Here is a 24,479-nt window from a genome sequence, read left to right as displayed (position 1 = left end):
CACCATGGACTTACTCGATCAATGATTCTCTAGCGCAATGTTTCAGTAGCGAACTCCGAACTCTTAAAATAAACAACTCAGATGAGCATTTGATAACCACCGAACACTGTAAAAACATTCGATAGCCAACAACAGTAAAGTTTTGAGCAGACGACCGGCTCCAGGGTTGAGAGGATAAAATGGAAAACTTTCGAGGGAAAATCATTGGTGCGAGGAATTGTGAATCTAGGAAGAATTCACTTTTCTTAAAAATGTAATATGAATGACCAAAAAGATGTTACAAATACTCAAATAGTACAAAACCACTCCCATGCAAGTAGTTTCCCTCCATACGCAACACATCTACAATGTATCCACTAATAACAAGAACAATGTCCAACATGGCGTTTATAAAAGCTCAAATTATTCCTTGATCGATCTACAGTCAATTTTTCTGACCAGAAATATCAAGTACATATCGCAAAATAGCCTGTCCCCTAATTGCCATAAGGTAAATAGAGAAAGACGGAAAGAATGATTCTTGAAAACTGCAAGCCTCGCCGGTCCTCAACAACAATTACTGGGAAGAGAGATATAGCTCACTGGATTCCGGGGAATGATGGCAAGACGGCAATAAGTGCATCTCCAAAACCAACAGCATCTGTGGACCATTAACATTTCAAAGCAAAACGACAAAAGAAGGAATCAATAGCCATTCAAGTTATAAAACACAATTGCAGGTAAGCGAAATACTTCAATATACACACTCTTCTTAGGTTGACCTAAAATCACCTTCCAAAAACATCAGAAGAAAGTATTGACATTGTTATGTGTTTTAGAATATACTGTCACCTTCTGTTAACAATATTTGGTTCTCTGAATTTCGCATAAATACTTGTTTCTGGTGTCAAAATGTTCATATTATAAGAGTACAATAAATTCAAAATGATATAAGGTCTTATACCTCCGTCATTGAATAGGAGCTTCAAAACTTCTCCACCCACATCAGTCTGCTCAAGATATAAGAATCCATCATAAGTGAAGTGTCTATCAGGAAAGATGGCATGAAGAAACTAAAATGGGAGACAAACCTTCACAGGAAGTTCAGTGCCAAACTGATCCACGTATCCAATTACCTGTCCTTCTTTGATAAGATCACCCTGCATATTTGGTATGAAGAGAAGCCAATCAAGGTTATGTTGCCAAGACGGTGTTATAAAATATGTTAAACTACATTAAGTATTTGGATAAGAAAATGATGATAGCAAGATGCTGTTAATAGACTCAAGTTGTAGTGTTGTTAAGTGAAGTTGCCACAAAGCCACACAGTGTTGGCAACATTACCTACCAAAAGTGCAATCCTCTAGATGCATCTTATCTACAGGACCATTTCAGTTCTTGAATTAGTTCATGAAATCAATAGCTTAGAAATTCTGGGAGTGTTACTGTTCACACGATACCTACCTTTTGTCACAAAGAACAATTTGTTTCCAGCAAATGAAACTTAAGAACATAAAAGTTTAACATTGACTCTGAGATTTAACATGGGAAAACGAGGATATGAACATACAACACATAAGCATGACATATTTAGGTGCTTTTCATCCTGAAATTATGAACTATAAATCTTAACATATAGCAAACTAAAAATAGGTGTGCAATAGATACCTCTTGAAAGATAGGAGGTTGCTTCTTTCCTTTCACTGTTCTGCCCCTTCGAAACGAACCAACCTGGAAAAGGAAAATATAAAAAAGTGAATCCTAGATGCTGTACACATATTGTCCTGAATAAAGTATAAGAAAAATTTACTCCTCCCTACATAGGGCTCAACACATACCGTTGGAGAAGAAACCAGAACATATCCATTAGATCCAGAAGCCTCCAATGCTGCTAATTTTGGTGACTTGGATACAGCACCGTTATTAAATGGAGTAGTTTTGGCAGGAGAAGGTTTTGGTGCAGACGCTGGAGGGGAAGCAAGAGCTGATTCAACCATGGGTGGAGATGGAATAGGTGGTGCTACTGTTGGCGAGATGGTAGACACTGGAGCATTGGTGGCTCCAATGTTCCGCTTCAAATGCATTTGAAAGTCTCCAATCTAACACGGAGCATGGCCAGTTAAATTATAGAATGTAAATACAACCAAAAAATTCCAGACAAACGCTATACGATAAAATATTAGAAGCCCTGAGAGGTCTACTGAACTTTTACTTTAACCTGGTATTGAATCCATGCTCTTTGCTGGAATAATTTTATCATAATTAGCAGTTTTCCCCAACAGGGGTTCAAGAGCACAAGCCGTTCTGTTGGTTCACATGTAATCCTTTATGAACATACTAAGTGGATTTTCTAGTAAGATGCTAAATATTATATGTTCCTGCCTTAAGAAATCACCTCTCACAAACGCATGCCTCAAGCTCCTCTCATACACCATACTCAGTGTTCAGATGAAAAACATATATTCATCAGAAATACTGACACAAATAGAGATAAAACAAACTATTTAATATGTGTCCTCTGTGCCTTTACTGCATGGTCCAACTAATGGATGCATCTATCATAAAATGCACTGCTTTTCTGATTCTTAAGAGACATTTTCTTATTTACCATAAAATGCTTATTTTATTTGAACGTTAAACAAGGTTTATGGATATAGCAAGTTCACCAGGTTGCTTGATGGTTTAGAGATTCACCTTAAGTTTCAGTTCAGCAATCTCTGTCTCGTCACAGACTTCTAGCATCAGAGCCTGATGATAAAGAAAACTTGTGTTAAATGAAAGAATGGAGAAGCATTAACTAGGTAGCCTCAATATCAACTAAAATTAAATGATAAAGTTGGCCAAATAAAAAAATTAACCAAACACAAGGAATGAATTAAAAAACCAGCATCATCTGGCAGGAGGGCATTCCCTAAGCATTTTCTTTTAAAGCTTAAACTATACACATCGGGAGCACATTCTTGGGAAAAAAATATACACTTAAAAGAGAATTCATAGAAACTCTTCAAAACCTCATTGAGGTTCATGCATTGAGCCATAACTAGGTATAGAAAATATAAAAAAGACAGTTCTGCATCAAAATACATGAAGCATATCAAAGGAAGATCTAAAATGATGTTGAATAAATCTCAGGATACACAAATATAACAAATCATAATATATTTGAAGGATAACCTACATATGTAACAGAACTTATAGTTAATTGCAGTGTGTGAATCATTGATCATAAATTCCTTAGCAAATCTACTAATAACGAACAGTAATATACACTTGATCCACCCAGAAAAAAGGAAGGATTATGCAGCAAAACCAGGCTTCCTATATCCATTCCCTTTTTTGTTTTCTTCCTTTAAAGAGATATTCTCACCTCATATCCACTAGGAAACACAGTGCTTTGAGGAGATCCCTCTGATGTGCGTTCTGGCTTGCTATCTGACAAAACTACAGGAGCATAAATATCATTAGGATGAAAATATGTTGACAAGCTTCGCATTTTAGATTATTTCTAAAAGGAATAGCCATAGTTTCTTAATGTGGTGAAAAAGTTGGATATCTACATTACCAATCCACCACACTCTCAAATTCTCTTTTTCTCACACCCACCCGAACGGAAATAAAGTAAAGAATCCACAGTTATTGATTGGTTAAACAGACTTGTGTACTAAATGCTAAATAGAAAGAAAAAAAATTACAGCCTGAAGATAGAAAAACTTACCACTGGAATTCTCAGTCTTGGCAGCTTCTGTTGTCTTCACACATGATATTAGGACTCCCTTCCGCTTTTGTGGAGAATAAATGAACTTCTCACTAACCATCAATCCTTGGAAATATGATCTACTAGAGGTAGGCCTTCTGGCATTATACACTGGAAGCATACCAGGCTTGTCAACAAATGAGTGGATCTGTGAAACTGTGCCAACAGAACCTGCAATTTGATGTTGTCCAATCAGATTTCAGATCAAGCTTAAAAAATAGTTGACAATTTTCACTTTGCATACAAATGTAAAAAGCTTCATACATATAGTTATAGTTCATCCATAAGCATGTGTGTGGAAACAAATCTTAACTTACTACTGTACACTAACTAAAAGGAATATCAAATGACAGAATCGATTATAGGAAACATGTAATGACTGTCTCATGACATCAAGATATATACTCACTATACTACAACTTTGTTGCATTTCAGATTTCAAATTTCAAATAGAGAGCATGTATGTGAATTTTTTACACAGTAACTTCCTTCCAGATTCACTATATCTATGGATGAAGCATTTGAGGCCAACAATTAGCTGCAAGCATACCATCCAGCATAACATCTTAACGCTTTATACTTAAACTCGAGCAGTTGATCTTATCCATACTAGATTTTAATTATCAAAACAAACAAGCAAAAAAAAAATTGATCAGGCCTGTAAAATTACATCCATTCAGCTCAACAAGAAACTATGCACACCTTCTTCAGCCTATATCATAGAAATCCGTGCCGGTTAACACCAGATCTCAAACCCAAACTTCTTACCTCCATATCAATATTTACTTATAACCAGTACATTAATCCATTCATAAGTGATTCACCGGAAAATAACCAAACACATTCAAAATATCTACTACCTACTTAATAATCCACAGCATTCCGATTCCAATTTTGACAGTTCATTCAGCAAATCAAACACGAAAACACATACTAGCTCAAATTAAACAACAGCTGAACCACTAGTGCGAGCATACTAACTCAAGCTTCGAATATGAGTATGGATATGCTTATATATGTGATTAGAGAGAGAGAGAGAGAGTTACAGTTGAAGGATCGGAGAACAGCAGAGGACTCCATCACTAATCCAAATGAGGAGAGAGAATTGACGAAGCAGAAATGGAAGAGACGGTTGGAGACGGCGATTTATAGAGGGATTGGGGAGGTTAAAGCGAGAGAGGAGACTTAAAAGAAGAAGGAAGAGGAAGAAGGTGAGTTTGGTTGAGCTTACAGTTGGGGAAGGGGCTCTTGGAAATGTCCGCCCTCTCACATCAGTTTCTCCGTTCCACTTTCTCACACTGCTTGTCGCTAACTTGCGCCGGAGTGAGTGATGTGCAACTCCTACGTGGCCCTCTCTTGATCGGGCTCATTTCTCGAGGAGGAGTTTTATTGCTTGCGACTTGTCGTGGGATTTACAAAATTAGTGTCGTTTTTGGCTTCCAAACTACTAAATTAGAGGTGTCAAAAACATGAAAAAATAGCGCGTTTTAAGTTACGCTTATACAGGTTTCGTGTCGTGTTCCTAGCGGTTGATTTAACAATCGTTCATGTCGTTTGTCATTGTGTTGTGCCGAAGCAGTTCACACCTAGCTTGGCATGATCGTACCGTACGTTAGATCACTTCTAATGCAATTATTTCTACTATGATAAATGTCATCTATCACAATATCACATCAATTATCAAATTATTTGGTACAAAATTTTGAGTCATGTAACATTTCTCATATATAAGTCCTGTCTAATCCAATGATCATAACATAAATTAAAACCTCTTCAAAAAGAAAAAAAAATCATAAATTCAAACAAAGATGCATGTATTATTAAACCATTTAAATAATATTTTTTCATACAAATAATAAAAGGAAAAAAAAAAAACACAATCGGAAGAGCTGCTTTGAGCTCGCGTGCTTCAATAGGTTGTGTGGAATCAACTTGTTATCACTAGAGTTACAAGTCATCGATCAAACTAAATAGGATATAAGAAACCATTCTAAGTAAGAAACCACTTCTAAGTGAGTTTCTTAAATTATTTATGACCCCCAAAGATTTTTTAAGCAATTGTAAGTTTGAGGATTTCTCTAAATTCCAGCCTCCTAGTCTCAGTATAAAATGTTTTATGTTTGTTAGGCCAATAAGTTAACCAAATCCACCCTTTAATTTCCCATTCCATAGTCTTTCCAAGGGCAGCTTTGTCCACCTTCCACATCACACCCTCTCCATACTCATCACCAGCAAAAATGACTCCTCCTTGCCTAGTGAATGGCCTATAAGCACTAGAGTACCTGTCTTTGAACCAAGCCTTGGGGTTAATCAGCTGAAACTTTGATGGCTTGGAAGAGAAGACCTCCCTACCATCCACACTATCATGGAGAAACCAATTCAAGTTTGCACTATATCCGTACACAGATTCCTCGAACTTCCATGGCTTCAAGCTCATTGTTATGGTCTCTCCAGCCGATACCTTGAGCGCCAAGTAAGGGTTTGGGGGTTCAAATGAACCCTCTATGCCCTTTTCTTTGCCAATCTCTCTTGTAGGGTTCTCGGAAGACTTGCTCACTGAAACACTCACCACATTGGTTTGTCGAGTTGGAGTAATTTGTAATGAAATTCTTGATGGGAAATGCTTTTCACCTGTCCCGGCGCCTTGTTCATTCATTAGAGCCTCATTCACAAGCCTAACAATATCACACCTGCAATTTAAAGAAGTGAGAAAGATGGTTCATGAGCTACCATACATATGCCTCAATTTGTTGGACCAAATTTGTACACAAGAAATTACCTTATGTTGTCAACGTTTAGCATCACATCAATCCACCTCTCTTTGACTATGACTTTGTAATTGAACTGAAGAACACCCTCAAGCTGGTGGTAATTCAGAGAGAACTGCAGTCTCTCATCACCACAAGAAGGGCTGCTAGATTTTTCAATGTCCATGGCTATGACAGGACAATACAACTGCACTTTCCACAACCCAAACGTCGAAATTGCGTAAGAGAAAAGTGGTGATGGTGTTTTAAGGGTTCCCTGTTCTGCTTGGAGCTCCACAATCCAATTGGTAATCGCAAGGTTCATGGACCGCATCCATTCCTCTTCCAAATTTGATCCTAAAAGCTTCATCAGCGACTTCGAAGCCTGTCTTGACCAGCAATCTGCCAAGTAATTCTTGAGAATGTTGAGACATCCGGAGCGAAGGCCTGCAGGGGCTTCGTAGATGCAAACGAGGAACAGAAGAGCGAGAAATAAGAGGTTGAAGACTTCTTCCAAGTTGGCAATGGAGTCTAGCTTGAGAAACTTGATCAAGAAGTTATTCTTTTTTGAGCCATAGTGAAGGACATCTTCAATGACATTGACTAGGAGACTGGAAATGGTTTCTTGATTTATTGGCTTGATGTTATTGGGGCTGAATTTGAAGTGTTTCGAGGTCCAAAGCGCGATAGGGAGATTGAAATCTGCAATTATGGAGAAAGAGAGAGTTGCGGTTTGAGGGTTTATAGATATGGAGAGTTTGAGGGATGGTTGAGATGAACTTGGAGAAGAACATATGGATATGGAGACATTGGAACTTTTTGGTGGCCATTGAGAGATTGGAGGAAGGCTTTGAATCCACGAAAATATGTCAGGAAATCCAGAAGAAGCCATAGAATTCAACTAAAGAGTTCAGCCATGAATCCCACTTTTATAGAGTTCTGCATAAATGGAAGCAAATAGTGAAGAAAAAAATTGCATCAGATTCTGGTGGGAAAAAGTCTAAAAATTCAGGAAGAAGCTTTTAGATAAGAAAGTTGTGCAAGAAATGCCATTGCTAGCTATGTGAATGCTTACTCGGGAACTTTTATTTTTTCGGACAAGAGAAATTCCCTTTTCTAGATTAACGTACAGGCGGAAGTGGGTGAATCACCAGATGGTTTTCGGGTGTGTTACACAACCATTAGACCCCGAAAGCTTAAAGCACTCGCAGTTGAAGTTCTCCAAACACATTAATTTAGACCAAGAATGGATAAGATTAACAACTAGATTTCAATAGCGTGCTGAATCTACCAATGTACGCGCATAGCTAGCTTTCTGGAGAATCAATATCATGCAGTGATTATATAGAAATGATTCCAACTTTGGTTTGGCCTAACTTATCGTATACATGCATCCAATGAATCCATCAATCCTACAAGTCTTCCAAAAAGATGTGAATATATGCTGATCAATAGCATAAGCTTTTAGACTAATAGATGGAGATGGACTTAGACTTCTGAGTCAACTACCACCAGTACGCTATCTTTTCCTTGAAATAATGCCTATTCCAAATCATGATTAATGCAATCATACCTAACTGTCTAGCTTCTTGGAGACTACTATATTGGTAGCCATGTCCATTCTACACAAACATTTGAGGGCTGTGGACTACAATCTTGGCTCATGTTTTTGACCAATCCTGGCACATGTACGTTTTTGACCTTATTTAGACATGTTCTTCACTTAAAAGTTAAAACAAGTTTAAATTCATGAATTGTACTCGAGGAAAAAGAAATCTCAAGCTTTATGATGGAAATAGTAATTGCAATTAGTTTCGGGAAGCACATAAAATGTTCTTTTAGTTAGACCTGTAAATCATATTTCAAGTTAGGTTCGTGAAAACACTAACGGTGCGTTTGGATGAGAAAATTATAAAATCCGTAGGAATTTATAAATGATGGAATATTTAATTTCATCAATCTAAAATTCCATTAATTGTACATTCTATTGTTTGGTTGCATCTATTTAGGATTTGAAATTTGTAATAAATTAAGAAAGTTTAAAACAAATGAAAATATAAAATAGAAAAAAGTTTTGCACCTATTTTGGTGGAAATTGAAGTGAGAAATTTAAATAACGAATTTCTTCGTTTGGCATTATCAGTAGAAAAAAAAAAGAAGGAATTCATTATTTAAATTCCCCACTTCAATTTCCACCAAAATAGGTGTCATTTACGAATTCCTTTGCAGTATTCAAGTTTCATTTCCAAAACAAGGCTTTTTTCTATTTTATTTTTTTATTTGTTTTAAATTTTCTTAATTTATTACACATTTCAAACCCTAAATAGATACAACAAAACAATAAAAATAACAATTAATGGAATTTTAGATTGATGGAGTTAAAGATTCCATCATTTATAAATTCTTACGGATTTCATAATTTTCTCATCTAAATGCACCGTAATTGAGCTATTAAAAAATCAAAAACCTGAAATCAGGAAGAATTTCGAGTCCTCGACCCAAAAAAGTATTGAGCCCAATTTGATAGTTGGGCTGTAAAGATTTGAACTAGAAGTATATATAGTTAGGCCCAAACCCAATTGATTTAGAAAAGTCCGCCACCCTGGATATCACCCATCCCCAATTCCCCATAACTAAATTCGCTCCATAAATCTCACACACACAGATCTTTGCCGTCTCCTGAATAACAAACATCGCCTCCAAAACACCCGCCACATCTCACGCGCCACCCACAGCAATGTCCGCCCCAGCGACACTCCCCATCACCAACCCCCAAACGACGTCGTCCGCCGCAGCATCCCAGTCGCAGCCCCCGATCGCCACGCCCGCCTTCCGCGCGTTCATCTCACGCTTCACCTCCTCTATCCGCTCTGGCTTCTCCCAGCGCCGCCCCTGGTACGAGCTCCTGGACCGGAGCTCCCTGTCCCGACCCGACTCCCTCACCGACGCCTACTCCCGGATCCGCAAGAACTTCACCTATTTCCGCGTCAACTACGTCACCCTCCTCACCGTCGTCCTCGCCCTCTCTCTCCTCACCCACCCGTTCTCCCTCCTCGTCCTACTCTCCCTCCTCGGCGCTTGGGCCTTCCTCTACCTCTTCCGCTCCTCCGATCAGCCTCTCGTCATCGCCGGCCGCACCTTCTCCGACGCCGAGACTCTCATCGGCCTCGTCGTCTTGACGGTGGTCGTCGTCTTCGTCTCCAGCGTCGGCTCGCTCCTCATCTCGGCTTTGCTGATCGGATTCGCAATTGTTTGCGCACACGGTGCGTTTAGGGTTCCGGAGGATCTGTTCCTTGACGATCAAGAGCCAGCCAACGCCGGCTTCCTTTCTTTCCTCGGTGGGGCCCAAGCTGCCGCTTCCGCCGCCGCGGCGCGTGTGTGATTGGATCTTGGAGCACCGACGCGTCAGGTTGTTGATGGCTATAAAGGTTGGTGAGGCCAAATCTGTTTTGCAACTGATATTCATGTTAGGGGGGAAAGATAATCAATTTGTTTGCTGAAAGATGATAGGGTTTATGTAGATTGGATCTGGAATTTTTAGTTCTCTTTGGAATTTTCGAGATGTAATGTTACTTCTTTTCTTAGTATAACTTTGATTCTGATGAATTTTGTTCCTTCCTTATTTAACTATTCTTTATAATCTGGTGAGAGTGATTATTGATACTGAAATTTATTCGATTGCATGTCTAGCCCCAAATTGGTAATGTGAGCATGAATTCAATAATTTAAAATTGAGTAGTGTATATGGAGAATGCAAGAACTTATTTAAGACTAGTGATGTAGAGAACGTCAAAGTCTTCAGACTTCAGGTGGTTCTATTGTCAGTTTGGATATATTTCTTTTAAGTTTACTTAAAACTTCTGCAATTAGAGTCGATGTTAATATGTTCCAGTAGGTGAGCAGGAAACCTAGTTTAGTTTTGGTGGTTTTATTCTGAATTCTGGTGGAATAGGTGTTATAGACTGATCAGGATGAAGATATACACGCTTTATATTGGAGAAATAGTATGAACCTGAGTTTAGTATTTATTGTGAATTATTGGGGAATAGGGTGGCATAGACTGATCAGGATAATGATGTATACCACGCGGTAGATGATGAGCTGTGTTCTGCTTTAGATTGGAGAAATAACACCTGTTCTGTTGTTGATGTGTTATATTGGGAGTTAGAAATTGACATCTCAGGAAAAAAGAATTGTAAGTTTGAGATAAAAACTGTTCAGTGGACTGGTATGTTCTCCATTCATGATAAGTTGGGGCTGAAATTGTTGCTATGATAATGGTGGTTTTTGAGCATTCATGTTGATAGAACTTCATAGTGGGTTAGTAAGAGAAAACTATTATGTCTGGAAGGCCACTCTCTGGCCAAAGATTGTTTGGGAGGTAGGTTAGGTCATGTTTATGATTTAGTAAAGGGTTCAGAGACTGATGTTAGTGATTAGCTGACTGCTGGGCCCAAGTACCCGCGTCCACCTTTAACTAATGCTTCTTTGGACAGCTTATTGTTGCCAAGTAGACTTGACGCAATATCATAGACTCCTGGTGGATCATGTAGATCATCACTTTGCTGATTTTAGTTAGAACCTTGTGAAAAATGTATGCTGCAGTTGTTTCAAGCATGGTAAACCTTCAGGTGGGCATCCTTCAATTTTGCTTGTGCTCACTATCTCTTGGAAAATCAGAGATCGTTATTGCAGAGGAAAAATTGCAGAACTGTCTCTTTTATGCACTTTGCTTGGTCTTGATCCTGAGGTTCTTGGCATTCTATCCTTACTCTTGCGCGTCTGCTGTATTTGTTTGATTGATTTGGTCACTGTTATCAGATGATCCTACTTTTGTTTACCCCGACAGTTACCTTATCATGTGGTTGTTGCTACTCTTGGGGAATTCAAATTTCTTGGTTCGTTTGTAATTTCAGCTTGAACCATGTGCAAAAATGCAAAGGCCCTTGAAATCTATTTATTATATCATCACAAACTCCATAGATCAATCATATACTAAGCTACATGAACTCCTCAAAAAGCTAAATATTATACTAACGAATCCTCTTTTAGTTCAGCAACGAAATCGCATAAACTAGAAAGGGACGCATCATTTTACCTCCAATCCTTCTCATCTTTACGCCAACAATAATTACAATGCTTTCATCTTCTGGACCACGACGTCCTCGTCACACCAAGACCTAAAACGATGATGACGACCCCTAATTGGTCCAGAGCTAAAGGTCAAGTTCCCAAATTTAATAGGGGACATTGATGACCTCCTTTCTCGTTGCTAGTTGCTACATTCTCTAAATCTTTGCTCCTTGACCCAATTTTAACCATATGCTTTGGCACAAAGTAGCAGCGAAATCACAAATCAAATAGACCGAAATTCAAATTCGATTTGGTTCCTGCCAAAAACCGAACGGAACCAGCTCTCTTCTAGCGCATTAGGAAGGTTCCTAATCCCGTACAAGGGCTGGTGCAGGTTGACGATGCTTGGGCTGTGCGGGACCCCAAAAGCAAGATAGCCGTTAGAAGGAGCCATCAGAGCAATAAAAGACCCGAACTTCAACGAGTTCAAACCCACCTGAACCACGAGGATCTCCAAGAGAAATACTATTACATAATGCATGGAGAAAAGAAAAGGAACAATAAAACACTAAAACAAATGCACCCAAACCCCAGCCATTATGTTTTTTGGTACTAACACAGACCAAGCTGACCACACCGAGCCACCACTATTATTATTGCTCTGAGAAACAAATTAACAAAGAAAGAAACTAGCCGTTAGGTTTTGTAAGAAGAAGAAGAGCGTCTGCTACCCACATGGAGTCTTCTCCTCTCTCCCAATACCAAGATTCTGCTACTCCTCACGTGCCTTGTCACTCTCACTAAGCCCCCCAACACCCACCTCTCTAAAGCCCTTCATTACTTTCTTCACTCCCTCCCCAGTTCATTTCTGCTCCTGTTCCCATCTTCTTCTATCTTCTTCCTCCTCTCTTCAAAACTTCTGTGGTTATGGATAGCCAGAATCACATTTCGAACACGTTTTGCTGTTGCCGGGTTAGTAACCGGCACCGCATTTCGCATAAGGCGAGAGAAAAATGGAAGAGTGATATACAATCACACAACTTTTTCATCTTTCTTTCCCTGTTGTTCTTGTGTGCATTATTTCAGCCGGTTACCAGCGACATATGGGATGGCGTTATTGTCACCGCGGCAGACTACCAATCACTTCAGGCTTTCAAGCACGAGCTAGACGACCCTAAAGGCTTCCTGAAGAGCTGGAACGACAGCGGCTACGGAGCCTGCTCCGGCGGCTGGGCTGGGATCAAGTGTGCTCAGGGGCAGGTCATTGTGATCCAGCTTCCGTGGAAGGGCTTAGGTGGCAGAATCACAGAGAAGATAGGGCAACTTCAAGCGCTGAGAAAGCTTAGCCTCCATGATAATCGCATTGGGGGCTCAATCCCTGCTTCATTGGGCTTGCTTCCAAGCCTCAGAGGTGTGCAGTTGTTTAATAATATGCTTTCTGGTTCAATCCCACCTTCATTGGGTTTTAGTCCTCTGCTTCAAAACCTAGACCTTAGTAACAACTCTCTCACTGGGTCAATCTCAGATAGTCTTGCAAACTCTACCAAGCTTTATAGGGTTGCTTTGAGTTTCAATTCATTATCTGGGTCTTTCCCAATTAGTCTCACTCACTCACCTTCCCTTAATTTTCTTTCGATCAGTCACAACAATCTATCTGGAAACATACCAAACGAAATCGGGTCTCTTTCGAATATTAGGATACTAGATTTGTCTAGCAATGCTATCACTGGAAGCTTGCCTGCTAGTATTGGTAAATTGCAAAACCTCACTGTTCTCAACTTGAGCAGAAACCGAATTCAGGGTCCAATTCCAACCAGTCTCGGAAACATTTCCACTCTTGCACAGCTTGACTTGTCACTAAACAATCTCAGTGATGCAATTCCGGCTTCTTTAGCTGATCTTCCACATCTTGGTTTCCTAAATGTCTCTTACAACAACCTCTCTGGTTCTGTCCCAACTCTTCTCTCACACAAATTCAACGAAAGCTCTTTCGTTGGAAACATTCAGCTATGTGGCTACAGTGCTTTAACTTCATGCCCTTCTGAAGCACCTTCTCAAAGTGGTGTAGCTCCAGCACCTGAGGTAGCAAAACGTCGTCGACGCAGACTTAGTACCAAAGACAGAATTCTCATAGCAGCAGCAGTACTTCTAGTAGTTTTGTTTTTACTTTGCTGCATACTACTTTGCTGTTTGATCCGAAAAAGAGCTGCATCAAAATCAAAGGATGGTGGGGTGGCTGAGGCAGGTGCTGCTAGAACCGAAAAGGGGGTTCCGGTTGGTGGGGGTGAAATCGAATCTGGTGGAGAGGCAGGAGGAAAACTAGTGCATTTTGATGGGCCGATGGCTTTTACAGCAGATGATCTTTTGTGTGCAACAGCAGAGATTATGGGGAAAAGCACTTTCGGGACAGTCTACAAGGCCACACTGGAGGATGGGAGTGAAGTTGCAGTGAAGAGATTGAGAGAGAAGATTACTAAGAATCAGAGGGAGTTCGAAGCAGAAGTGAATATACTTGGGAAAATCAGACATCCAAACCTGTTGGCTTTGAGGGCTTATTACTTGGGACCTAAAGGAGAAAAGCTTCTGGTTTTCGATTACATGCCTAAAGGAAGTCTTGCCGCATTTCTCCATGGTAAGCATAATCCAAAGCTCTAAGCTTCCAAGTTCGATTTTATGTAGTAAAACTTGTGCTCTACATCATCTGATGTAATTCATCGCTTTGTTTTGATTTGTTGCAGCTCGTGGACCTGATACACCGATTGATTGGCCAACAAGAATGAGAATCGCGAAGGGCATGGCGCGAGGGCTGTCCTATCTCCACAGCAATGAGAACATCATACATGGGAACCTTACATCCAGCAATGTCCTACTTGATGAGCAAACTGATTCTAAGATTGCAGATTATGGTCTCTCTAAGCTTATGACAGCTGCTGCCAATTCGAATGTGATTGCAACAGCTGGGGCACTAGGGTACCGAGCACCCGAGCTCTCAAAGCTCAAGAAGGCCAACACGAAAACTGATGTGTACGGCCTTGGTGTGATCATATTGGAACTCCTAACAGGAAAGTCTCCCGGCGAGCCAATGAACGGCTTGGATTTGCCTCAATGGGTTGCCTCCATTGTCAAAGAGGAGTGGACGAACGAAGTTTTTGACCTGGAATTGATGAGGGACGCGTCTGTCATCGGGGATGAGTTGCTAAACACATTGAAACTGGCTTTGCACTGTGTTGATCCTTCCCCATCAGCAAGACCGGAAGTTCTGCAGGTTCTGCAGCAACTCGAAGAGATTAGACCAGAAACAGCTGCCAGTTCAGCCGATGATGGAGGTGCAGAACCCTCAATCCCTTCAACAACAAGCGAGTGAACATGGATTCCAGAACCAGTGTTTACAAACTAGTTCAATATTCTTTCATTCTTCCAACCTAGTTTTGTTTTGTTACACTTCATCAGTGTTTGTAAATATAAGTTTCTCTTAATTTAAGAGCCTTTTGCGATTTCCTTCAATGTTCTCAATCCAGTGGACAATGAAGGTTGGTTTCTTTACCATGTCGACTAAGCTTGAAAGTTAGATGCAATGCAATCAATTGAAAAACGCATAGTAGGTGTTATCGAAACAATGGACGAAGTCTAGTCAATTCTCAATTTCTCATAATCTCAGTGACTGGATTATGGACCGCGTGCTTTTACGGTACATTTCGAGTTTGAATTGTAAACTGGGTCTAGGGGTGAGTACTGTATTGGAAGGACCACCAACCCAAAATCGATGGCAAATCTCAGCGTGAAAAACAACACAGTACAGATCAAAAGACTAGCTAATCATAGAAAATGAGAGACTGAGACATGTCTACCCATTTTCCATCGATTTTATCGACATAATTTTAATTTTACGATTGGCCTCTCTCATCGACGTCCTAATCCCCTCTATTACCAGACAAGAATAACTTACACTAACCAGATTCACTAAACAGTAACTATTTTCCTATATACAGGCTAAGACCAGTCCCAAGTATTCAAAACTCGCGACAACTAGAGGCTCACCACAAGTTTTGATCAAACCAAACTCATAAAAACTTTCTTAAAATATACAAGATTAGAGAAGGGCTGGGAGTCTTCAGTATCCTATTTTAATTGGTTAGGATGAAAGCTCTTGGTATAACACAAATGGGCTGTCAATTTTTACTAGTGTACATGCATGCAATGTAGAGAACTGACAATAAAAACCTAAACACAAAAATTTCCAGCAGAAGTGTCAGCTGCCATCTTTTGCGTACCCACTGGTTTCTTCCGCAAGCTTCTCCCATGCATTTGCCATCTTTTCTGCATAACCTGCCTGTTATGCACATCATAAAGCATAATTAGTGTTCAAGGATTTCCTTCCAAGAAAGTCACCAACAAAATGAGATTTAGAAGAAGAAAAACCTGATTAAGAACAAATCCTTTCAACATTCCCATAAAATCGTCATGTCTCTCTCTATCAAGCCTTTCAAGTTCATTCCTGTTATTTTCCTGCATAAAAGGTTCTCCATGAATCATGCTGCTTTTAGAAATTCATTAATATAAAATGAGGTCTTACCTCTTCGAATTCAAATTATTGCAAATTAACTCACAATTACTGAAATAAACATGATTTTAGAGGAAATCCAAGATTTAATGAGTAAGATATAAAAAAAGAATATAAACCGAGGTAAGCTGATTGCATTAAATAACACATAGAACGATATCTACCAAAATCTGACGCTAATTCCTATATCTAGCAAGCATGAATGTAATTCAGCGTCCGCCTAGGCGCCTACACTTGATCTCATCTAAAAATGGAATAACAAGAAAAAGAGGAAAGTTGGCAAGAGTTGGTTTAGAAAATGGCTAGATCATTTGTCGAGTAGTGCAGTTGCAAAAGCATGTTGGACTACAAGCCTGCATGAAGAAGTGTTTTGCCGAAAACCATAAGCAAGACAACATTACAATCTTAAGTTAATTGAGTGAGAATGAACTAATGAAGAGCCATCAGGTTCCACTGTGCAAAGGCAATATACAGACAGGCTGAATGTTGTCATTTCACTTTCTAAAAGTTAAACAGCTCTGGAAGCAGGGCAAGTGGTATACACTTAATTGGAGAAGGTGACCAATTAAAGAGTGAGAATTTGAGCATTATCCAAATGAGAATTCCTTTGTTGATAAGCAAAGTCATAGGTTCTCTTGTTTATTTAGTAACCAACTATTCCAGAATAACTAGCTTTGTCAATTTCCTTCTTACTTGGTACTTACTCTTATAAATGGCATCTATGAGATGTTATGCACTTTTCATTTATTATGTAATCAAGAAGATTTCAGAGTTTCTCTTCTATTGTTTGTTCTGGTTCAGGGTCCCTTTTGTGGATTTCAAGATTTCATCTTAACTTTCTCACTACCATTCCATGTCCATTCTGTTCCACTAGTATTTGAAATCTCATGTTAAACTTAATTGCAAAGCTTCTAAGTTTGAAAGACAAGTTAAAGTGCAAACATATTACATATCCAGGTGAAATCAGAAATGGCATAAGAAATACTAAGGGACCCCAGTTTAATCAAACAGGCACAGCAGTTGGAATCATATTTAAACCATGAAGGATTGGTAGATTAATCAGCACTATGCAAATGGATATGATAAAAGGACACTGTTTGCAGATTTTAGGTCATACAAAGAAACAAGGCAGATCTAGAGATCAATGATGCAAATCAAATAATCTAGGTTTAGAGGCCTGATATGTTACCTTGATGCATTCATACTCTTTAACTGCACAAGCTTTGGCTTCCTCACTAACTTTTAAAGTTTCTTTTAACTCCTCTATTTTCCGCATCCTGGACCTGTCTCCACCAAATATTTTGGATGCTGCAGCTTCAAGCTTCTCAATCCTTGACTGCAGGGAAACCAAGTCTGATGAAAGAGTTTGCACCGTTAGTAAAGCGCTTGTTCGGTCTGAAAACGCACCGTTGACTGCTAACATTACTCCAAGATATTCATGGAGTTTGTCCTGCAATAAATTTGAAAACATTATGCTAAGACAAAGCAAGAAAGATTATCCTCTTATGGTGATAAAATTTATTACTTACCAAATGTTTAACAGTTTGTGCATTTAACTCCCGGTACAATCGGCTAGATTTAACAGCTGCTGTAGCCACATTTTTCATGTCAGTGGCTCGTGTTGTTTGAGATTCGAACATGGCTCCTTCCGTCTCAAGCTTGGTCAGCTTCACAAACGCCAAACCCAATTCCCCCATAGTCTCTCCCATATCTTGCTGAGCTTTTACTAGCAACTCAGCCTGCAAAGCTCGAGTAGGAGAAACATTCATGATGAAAATCAATACCATCATACAGCTCAACAAGTTAGAATACCCCAATACCATTCCCATTCTGTCCTAGTAAATTGTTAGCATTAACGAAAAACAATTTAACAAACAATGCTAACTTCTCAACAACATAAATGGTAAATCTTTCAACTTCAAAGCCCTTAACTGATCCTAGTGATCCCCTGTATCTATATCCATCAAATCAACATGATCACACTAATCCAGTTGCAGTTAACACTATCCAACTTTCCAACTCTTATCATAAATTTTAGCACAAACCTGCTGTGACATATTGCTAAGCTGTTGCTCAAACTCCACCACCTTCTCCTTCTTCTCCAAGAACTCCTTATCCTCCTCCGCCACCATTGGCTTCACACCTCCCCAGTCATTCACCACAGACTGCTTCAACTCTCTGAAGATCCTCATCAAGTCTCTCCCGCCCTTGGCCGGCTGCGCCGCCTCGTTCGCATCCACCGCCTCACCAACCAACTGCCTCGGCAGCCTCACCGCCCCGTCCAACATCCTCGACGCCACATCCACACTCCTCATCAACGGCAGCTTCCCTTTGACAACCAAAAACACTCTCAATTCCTCGCTCCTCCTGATCGCCGGGTGCGCCGCGAGCTTGTTCAGGTACTTACTCAACGCCGCCCTTCTCTGCTCGACGAACTGCTCGATTTGCATCACCTGGCTCTCCACCACGCTCTTATCGGGTCGGATTGGGATGAAGAACCCGCGGTACGACTCCGACAACCGGTCCGATAACGTCACCACGTCCTTGAACCGCCGCCGCACCGTGAACTCCGATCCGTCCCCGCCGTACTCCGGCATATTGGTCCGCGTTGTGATCAAGTAGGTGTAGTACGACGTCCCCCCCGGGACGAGCGAGTTCGAGAGCTCGAGCTCCTTCTGCGGGTCGGAGACCCATACCTTGAGGAACTCGGACCGGGCCGGAGGGTCCGATTCGGGCCTGGGACTGTCGTGGCCGTTGGATGCGGAGGCGGAGGAATCGAACGAGGTGAAGATCGCGTCGGCGTAGGACGGCGGTTCGAGGATGGAGTTGAAGTGTTGCGAGGCAGAAGTCTGGCGGTCTATGACGGCTGATGGTGGTGCGGCGGCGGCGGCGGAGGAGGAGGGAGAAGACTGGCCGTTGGATGATGAAGGTGGTTCGTCGAGGACCAGAGATTCCATCTCGTCTTGGGATTCGCGGAGGTCGGAAATTTCGTCGCCATGGTTTTCCTGCCTCATCATTCTGAAAATTTTCTAGAAATTAATTAAGAGAAAAAAACGAAAAGGATTATAGGGTGGTTGGGTGGCTAACGTGCGCGGGGCGGTGAAGGATAAGGAGATGAAGGCGGTGGAGGAGGAGGAGGAGGAGCTGCATGAGAATTAGAGTGAGTTGGAGTCGAGTGGACTCGGGCGGGTCAAGGCAGGGAGAGCCCGTTTTGGAAAATCTGGGTGCGGACTTGGACAGTTGGACTAACTAAGTGTTTTGATTTGAAGCGATGACGCTGCTTCCGCCACGTAGAATGCCACGTGTAAATACAATGTACTGCTTGCAGTAGATCATGTCTTCATTTTTTTTTTTGGGAGATTTGGGCCGAGAAAGGAAAGCGTTTTGGGCCAAAGATTTGGTTATCTGGGCCTTTGTAGATTGGTCTGTTGTTAACGAGATAAATTTTTGAGTTGGAATGTTGGGTGGCGTTGGGGGTCCGACCCGCATTTAGCAGGCTGCCACGTCAGATATCGATGACATGGGGGCCACTAGTCCATCGCAAAATTAGTTATTCCATATGTCCAAGTTGGGGCTAGCACTTTTTTTTTTTTTTTTTTATTTGTCAATCACACGGTGTCCTCAAAAGCTTCATAGGCCCAGAGACTAATCCGTATTCGGGGGATCCTCCCCCCTCGCCACCAGGAATATATTTGGGTTTAATCCCAATAAGCATCGGCGGGATTCGAACCTGGGTGTGGGGGTTCCACACCTGGAGGCTCTTACCAACTCGACCACCTGTGATGGTTTAGCACTTGTTATTATGTTTTATAACACATGACAGTTTTATATTGAGTGGTGTTATCACCACCAAAGTGGTGAATCCAAAAATGAATGCATGCCAAAAAATTTCTGCAATTTGACGATGATTATCGTCTTTGGAAACAAAGAAGATGGATTGATCACTATGTATAATGATTGTCCATGACATCTACATTTTGTACGATGAGACATTTATCATGCTCCATGTTAGACTTTGTTATTTAGGTTTGTAGTTTTAGTGAATTAGAACAAATGAATACTCTTATAAATAAGAATCAATGTTGTGTAAAAACTTTCGAAAATGCTCGTTTTCACGACATGTAGCTAGTTACAGCTAGCACAGAAGCAAGCAATCTCGATCATATGAATACGATTTGTGTTTGATACAATTAGAGATGTTAGTAACTTCGCAACCACCCACAACTACCCATGAAAACGAAACCCCAAGAAAAGTAGCAGAAAGAAAGAAGATAAGCATAATGAAAAACCAGATCACAGGAAAGTTCGACAAGGAACGCACTCAAAGATCAAATGAACTTGCTACTCAATCAAATTGTTTTTTTTTCTTGTTTTGCTTTCAGAAAATAGCGAACTCATGACGACTTCTCTTCTAGTACTAGTTTCTTTCTCCTGTTGTCAAGATTGTGAAAAGTCAATAACAAACTCTACCAATCGACTTTGTCAATTGCTAACCTTTAATTAATCTTGTTCACCTATCTAATCCTAATCATCGATCCCACCCCTTTCCTAGCTAAGTCTCCATCTAGCTTAATATGTTCACATCAAGGACATGCTTAGATTCTAAGAGACTAACGGTTGTCGATCACCTTGTCTTCTTCGAGTCTTTCTTGTGTTTGGTCACATATATGACTTGTATGCATGCTTGGATCAAATGTAATCATAATTAATTTATATTTAGACACTTATCCGAAGAAATTTCTCATATTAAAACACAATATGTTGGAAATTAACATATCATGATATAAAATTAATTGATACGACGAAAGAAAAACTCAAGCACCCAATTGCTCGTACCTAAGTTCACATCAAGGACATGCTTAGATTCTAAGAGACTAACGGTTGTTGATCACATTGTCTTCTTCTTGTTAGCTTAAATAATTTCTTGTGTTTTATAACTTCCATGCATGAATCATTTTTTCCTTGTTTCTTGAGTTCACGTACTTCCACACTAATTCGAAGAGATTTCTCATACATATATATTAGAACACAATATGTCGGAAATTAACATATCATTGTATGCAATCGGTATGAAGAAAATAAAAAATCAACACGTAATGCATAAAGTTAATGGGCAATGATATAGGGCCTCAATGAGGCCTAAGATTTGTGGCCTCAATCTTAGGTGTCAAGCCATGTCACCTATACACATCACTAATTTGTCAAATCATGCCATGTAATTCTTGAATAAAAAGACCATCTTATCCTTCCAAAATCTAATGACTCTAAACTATTTTAACTTTTTTTCTAAAAAAATTATATTATTTTGTTTTTTTTTCTTACCTCTTCAATTACCAAATTTCATAGGTTTTAATTACGATTTCAATACATTTTCTTTCTATTTTTTTGGATCCAATTTAATTTTTGACTTTTCTAATAACTTGTTAGTGTAAGTTAACTAATATTCCATTGTTGAGTTGGGGATGGAACTCAAATTAGTATTTGGCATGATAATTGGGTACCAAATTGTCCTCAATATCTACTTCAAAAACCGGTGCACACTTCCCTTGAGACAGTAGCAGACCTCATTGATCCTACATCTAGAACCTGGATTTCCACCTTGGTTCATACTTTATTTAGCCCATAATTGGAAGAACAGAAATAACAAGTTGTGGTAATGCCAACCTATGCTATGAATTGTTATCTTCTCCCAAAAAGCTTGTGTGATGACATCCATAAACTCTGTGCTTCCTTCTTCTGGGGTGACATGGAGGGCAAGCGAAAAATCCATTGGAGAAGCTGGGAAAAACTTTGCTTAACTAAGCATGAAGGTGGCTTGGGATTCAAGAACATTTATGCCTACAATCTTGCCATGTTAGCCAAGCAAGGGTGGAGGCTCATCACCAGACCTAACTCGCTTATAGCTCAAGTGCTCACGGCTCGGTACTTTCCCCATTGCTCCTTTTGGGATGCCAATTTAGGTGATGCACCGTCTTATTCCTGGAGAAGTATTTTGGAAAGTAGATCATTACTCAAAGCTGGTACTTCGTGGAGAGTTGGGGATGGAACTCAAATTAGTATTTGGCATGATAATTGGGTACCAAATTGTCCTCAATATCTACTTCAGAAACCGGTGCACACTTCCCTTGAGACAGTAGCAGACCTCATTGATCCTACATCTAGAACCTGGATTTCCACCTTGGTTCATACTTTATTTAGCCCTCAGGTGGCTGCCAGTCTTTTGTGCATTCCATTGCGACATCATCCTATTCCTGTTAGAAGATGTTGGACCCCTGAAAAGAGAGGGTTATTTACGGTGAAAAGTGCCTACTGGATCGCTAGGCAGCAGGTGCTCGGAAATACGTTAGCTTCATCCTCGACGGGTGATCCTTTTCTGATGCTATGGAAATGTATTTGGAAGGCCAAGATACCAGGGAAAGTTCAAATATGTTGCTGGAGGGCGGTTAATAACTTGCTACCTACAAGGGAACAACTTTCGAAGAGAGGTTATGATGGAGAAATGGGATGCTTACTCTGCAATTACAGAATGGAGAGCTCAGATCATCTGTTTTGCAAATGTCCTACTGCTACGTCATTACTTTCAGGTACCCCGTTCTTGTTACAGTCCTCTATTCTACCCAACTTGGACTTTAAGGAATGGATGTTAGAACGAGCTCTTACTTTGAAGCCGGAAATTTTTGAGAAGCTTCTTATGATTATCTAGGGTTTATGGAAGAACAGAAATAACAAGTTGTGGGAAAATAATGCTCAGTCTCCGAATGATATTATGCTAGGGTGTTTATCATGGTTGAATGAGTTCCAACAAGCTCGCAAGATGCCTACTGCAAGGACCCAAGCTGGGGTTCATCGATGGAAACCTGCAAATATCCTCAAGCTTAATGTGGATGGTGCGTTTGCATCTCAGTTTTCACATGGAGGCACAGGCGGCGTTCTAAGAAGTTCCACTGGTAGCTTTGTTGCTGCCTTCATGAAGCCCGTGCACCATGTATGTTCAGCTAAACAGGTGGAACTTCTAGCCATTCAAGAAGGCCTACTTTTTCTGAAGCAATTTCGTGTCCAGCAGGCAGTCATTGAAACTGACTGTCTCTTGGCAGTTCAAGACTTGGCTCGGACTGATGTGAATCTGTCGGAACTCAGTAATCTAGTTCAGGACATACAACAAGTACTAGAAGATATGCAGGGTGTCCAAATCAGTTTTGCGTCCCGGTCTTGCAACAAAGTGGCGCACAGACTAGCAAGTCTAGCTTTTGACGATGGCCAGAGGGAGATTTGGCATGGAAATACTCCCAGTTGTATTCTTGACTTGATTACAAAGGATTGTAACCCAATTCAATAATTCCTTCAATGAAAGTTGAATATTCCATTAATTTTATTAAATTCATTTATTAAAAGAGTAGAATATTACTTCAATTTACAGATTTGATGGGTCATAATTAAGATATTAATATATTTTCTTTCCATTTTTTAGAATCAATTTTAAATTTGACTTTCTTTTTTATCAATATTTTTTTTTACTTTTGTGGGATAGAATTATGACATTAATATATATATATATATATATATATATATATATATAGATTAAATACTTGTTACTCCCTGTACTTTGCTCCAGAAAACAGTTCAGTCCCTCACCTTTTAAATTAAACAATTTAGTCTTTATTCTCTCTAATTCTCACACAATAGGTCCAAAATGACCTAAAGTGACTATTATACCCCTTACTTCCTCTTTTTATTTTTATTTTTATGTTTTTCTCTATTTATTTTTATTTTTCTCCCCTTTTTTATATTTTCTCTCTCTCTCTCTCTCTCTCTCTCTCTCTCTCTCCCTCTCTCTCTCGATAAGCTGCTCCTGAAGTTGGCTCCACCCCAACCTCCCCAACTCGACTAGCAACCCAGGATTGAAGATCTGAAAAAAAAAAGAGGATCTACACCGGAAAGTGCGGCTTCCGGCCGCCACTCAAAACGCCGCCACCACCAAATGAAAGACAGGTCGACGATGACTCAAGCCCATCGATGCATGGCATAGATCCCAGCCTCCACAAGCTCGCCTCAAATCTTCGACGCCTTTCCTCTCCGGTTTTCTTCGACTTCCGGTCACCGCCTCGCTGTTGCCACCATCACTCGACCCAGCAAACATCAGCCATCCTACCTTTGAATTCTCACTAGCCACCGAAGCTAGACGCACGCGTCGCCACTAGCCACCGACATTAATATATATATATATATATATATATATATATATATATATATATATATATATATATATATTTATACCATATTAATTCTACATCAAATATATATATAAAATTTTTTTTGTACAAATTATATATATATACACACACTCACATATATATATATATATATA

At 40.0% G+C, this 24,479-nt stretch overlaps 5 protein-coding genes across 8 annotated transcripts; 2 read left to right on the top strand and 3 right to left on the bottom strand.

Moving 5' to 3' along the window:
* Window positions 1–224: 224 nt before the first annotated feature.
* Window positions 225–5,092, bottom strand: LOC133717551 (uncharacterized). 3 transcript variants are annotated; one of them, XM_062144276.1, is made up of 9 exons: window positions 4,965–5,092; window positions 3,695–3,904; window positions 3,347–3,420; window positions 2,674–2,727; window positions 1,818–2,078; window positions 1,648–1,710; window positions 1,071–1,139; window positions 944–989; window positions 225–640 (listed from the first exon to the last, which is right to left on the bottom strand). In XM_062144276.1, the coding sequence occupies exons 2-9, from the start codon at window positions 3,852–3,854 to the stop codon at window positions 579–581; spliced, it is 789 nt and encodes a 262-aa protein (XP_062000260.1). In that variant the 5' UTR covers window positions 3,855–3,904; window positions 4,965–5,092; the 3' UTR covers window positions 225–578. The 3 variants fall into 3 exon arrangements, with proteins under 3 accessions (XP_062000260.1, XP_062000259.1, XP_062000258.1); XM_062144275.1 differs by having other exon boundaries at window positions 3,347–3,411; window positions 4,780–5,081; XM_062144274.1 differs by having other exon boundaries at window positions 4,780–5,078.
* A 456-nt stretch (window positions 5,093–5,548) lies between these two features.
* LOC133715686 (uncharacterized) lies at window positions 5,549–7,671 on the bottom strand. 2 transcript variants are annotated; one of them, XM_062142290.1, is made up of 3 exons: window positions 7,556–7,671; window positions 6,513–7,419; window positions 5,549–6,423 (listed from the first exon to the last, which is right to left on the bottom strand). In XM_062142290.1, exons 2-3 carry the CDS (start codon window positions 7,370–7,372, stop codon window positions 5,784–5,786), a joined length of 1,500 nt encoding a protein of 499 aa, XP_061998274.1. In that variant the 5' UTR covers window positions 7,373–7,419; window positions 7,556–7,671; the 3' UTR covers window positions 5,549–5,783. The 2 variants fall into 2 exon arrangements, with proteins under 2 accessions (XP_061998274.1, XP_061998275.1); XM_062142291.1 differs by lacking the exon at window positions 7,556–7,671 and having other exon boundaries at window positions 6,513–7,476.
* A 1,436-nt stretch (window positions 7,672–9,107) lies between these two features.
* LOC133718034 (PRA1 family protein B2-like) lies at window positions 9,108–10,086 on the top strand. Its single transcript, XM_062144826.1, has one exon. It carries the CDS (start codon window positions 9,218–9,220, stop codon window positions 9,860–9,862), a length of 645 nt encoding a protein of 214 aa, XP_062000810.1. The 5' UTR covers window positions 9,108–9,217; the 3' UTR covers window positions 9,863–10,086.
* A 2,032-nt stretch (window positions 10,087–12,118) lies between these two features.
* Window positions 12,119–15,123, top strand: LOC133715676 (probable leucine-rich repeat receptor-like protein kinase IMK3). Its single transcript, XM_062142281.1, has 2 exons — window positions 12,119–14,185; window positions 14,292–15,123. Exons 1-2 carry the CDS (start codon window positions 12,481–12,483, stop codon window positions 14,915–14,917), a joined length of 2,331 nt encoding a protein of 776 aa, XP_061998265.1. The 5' UTR covers window positions 12,119–12,480; the 3' UTR covers window positions 14,918–15,123.
* A 474-nt stretch (window positions 15,124–15,597) lies between these two features.
* LOC133715410 (sorting nexin 2B-like) lies at window positions 15,598–19,338 on the bottom strand. Its single transcript, XM_062141898.1, has 5 exons — window positions 18,160–19,338; window positions 17,644–17,853; window positions 17,304–17,564; window positions 15,973–16,059; window positions 15,598–15,883 (listed from the first exon to the last, which is right to left on the bottom strand). Exons 1-5 carry the CDS (start codon window positions 19,129–19,131, stop codon window positions 15,803–15,805), a joined length of 1,611 nt encoding a protein of 536 aa, XP_061997882.1. The 5' UTR covers window positions 19,132–19,338; the 3' UTR covers window positions 15,598–15,802.
* Between the last annotated feature and the right edge of the window lie 5,141 nt (window positions 19,339–24,479).

This window comes from Rosa rugosa, chromosome 6 (assembly GCF_958449725.1).
Source record: "Rosa rugosa chromosome 6, drRosRugo1.1, whole genome shotgun sequence".
Classification (NCBI taxonomy): Eukaryota; Viridiplantae; Streptophyta; class Magnoliopsida; order Rosales; family Rosaceae; genus Rosa; species Rosa rugosa.
The sequence above is the reverse complement of the archived record's forward strand: the minus strand, read 5'-3'. Positions and strand labels throughout refer to the sequence as shown.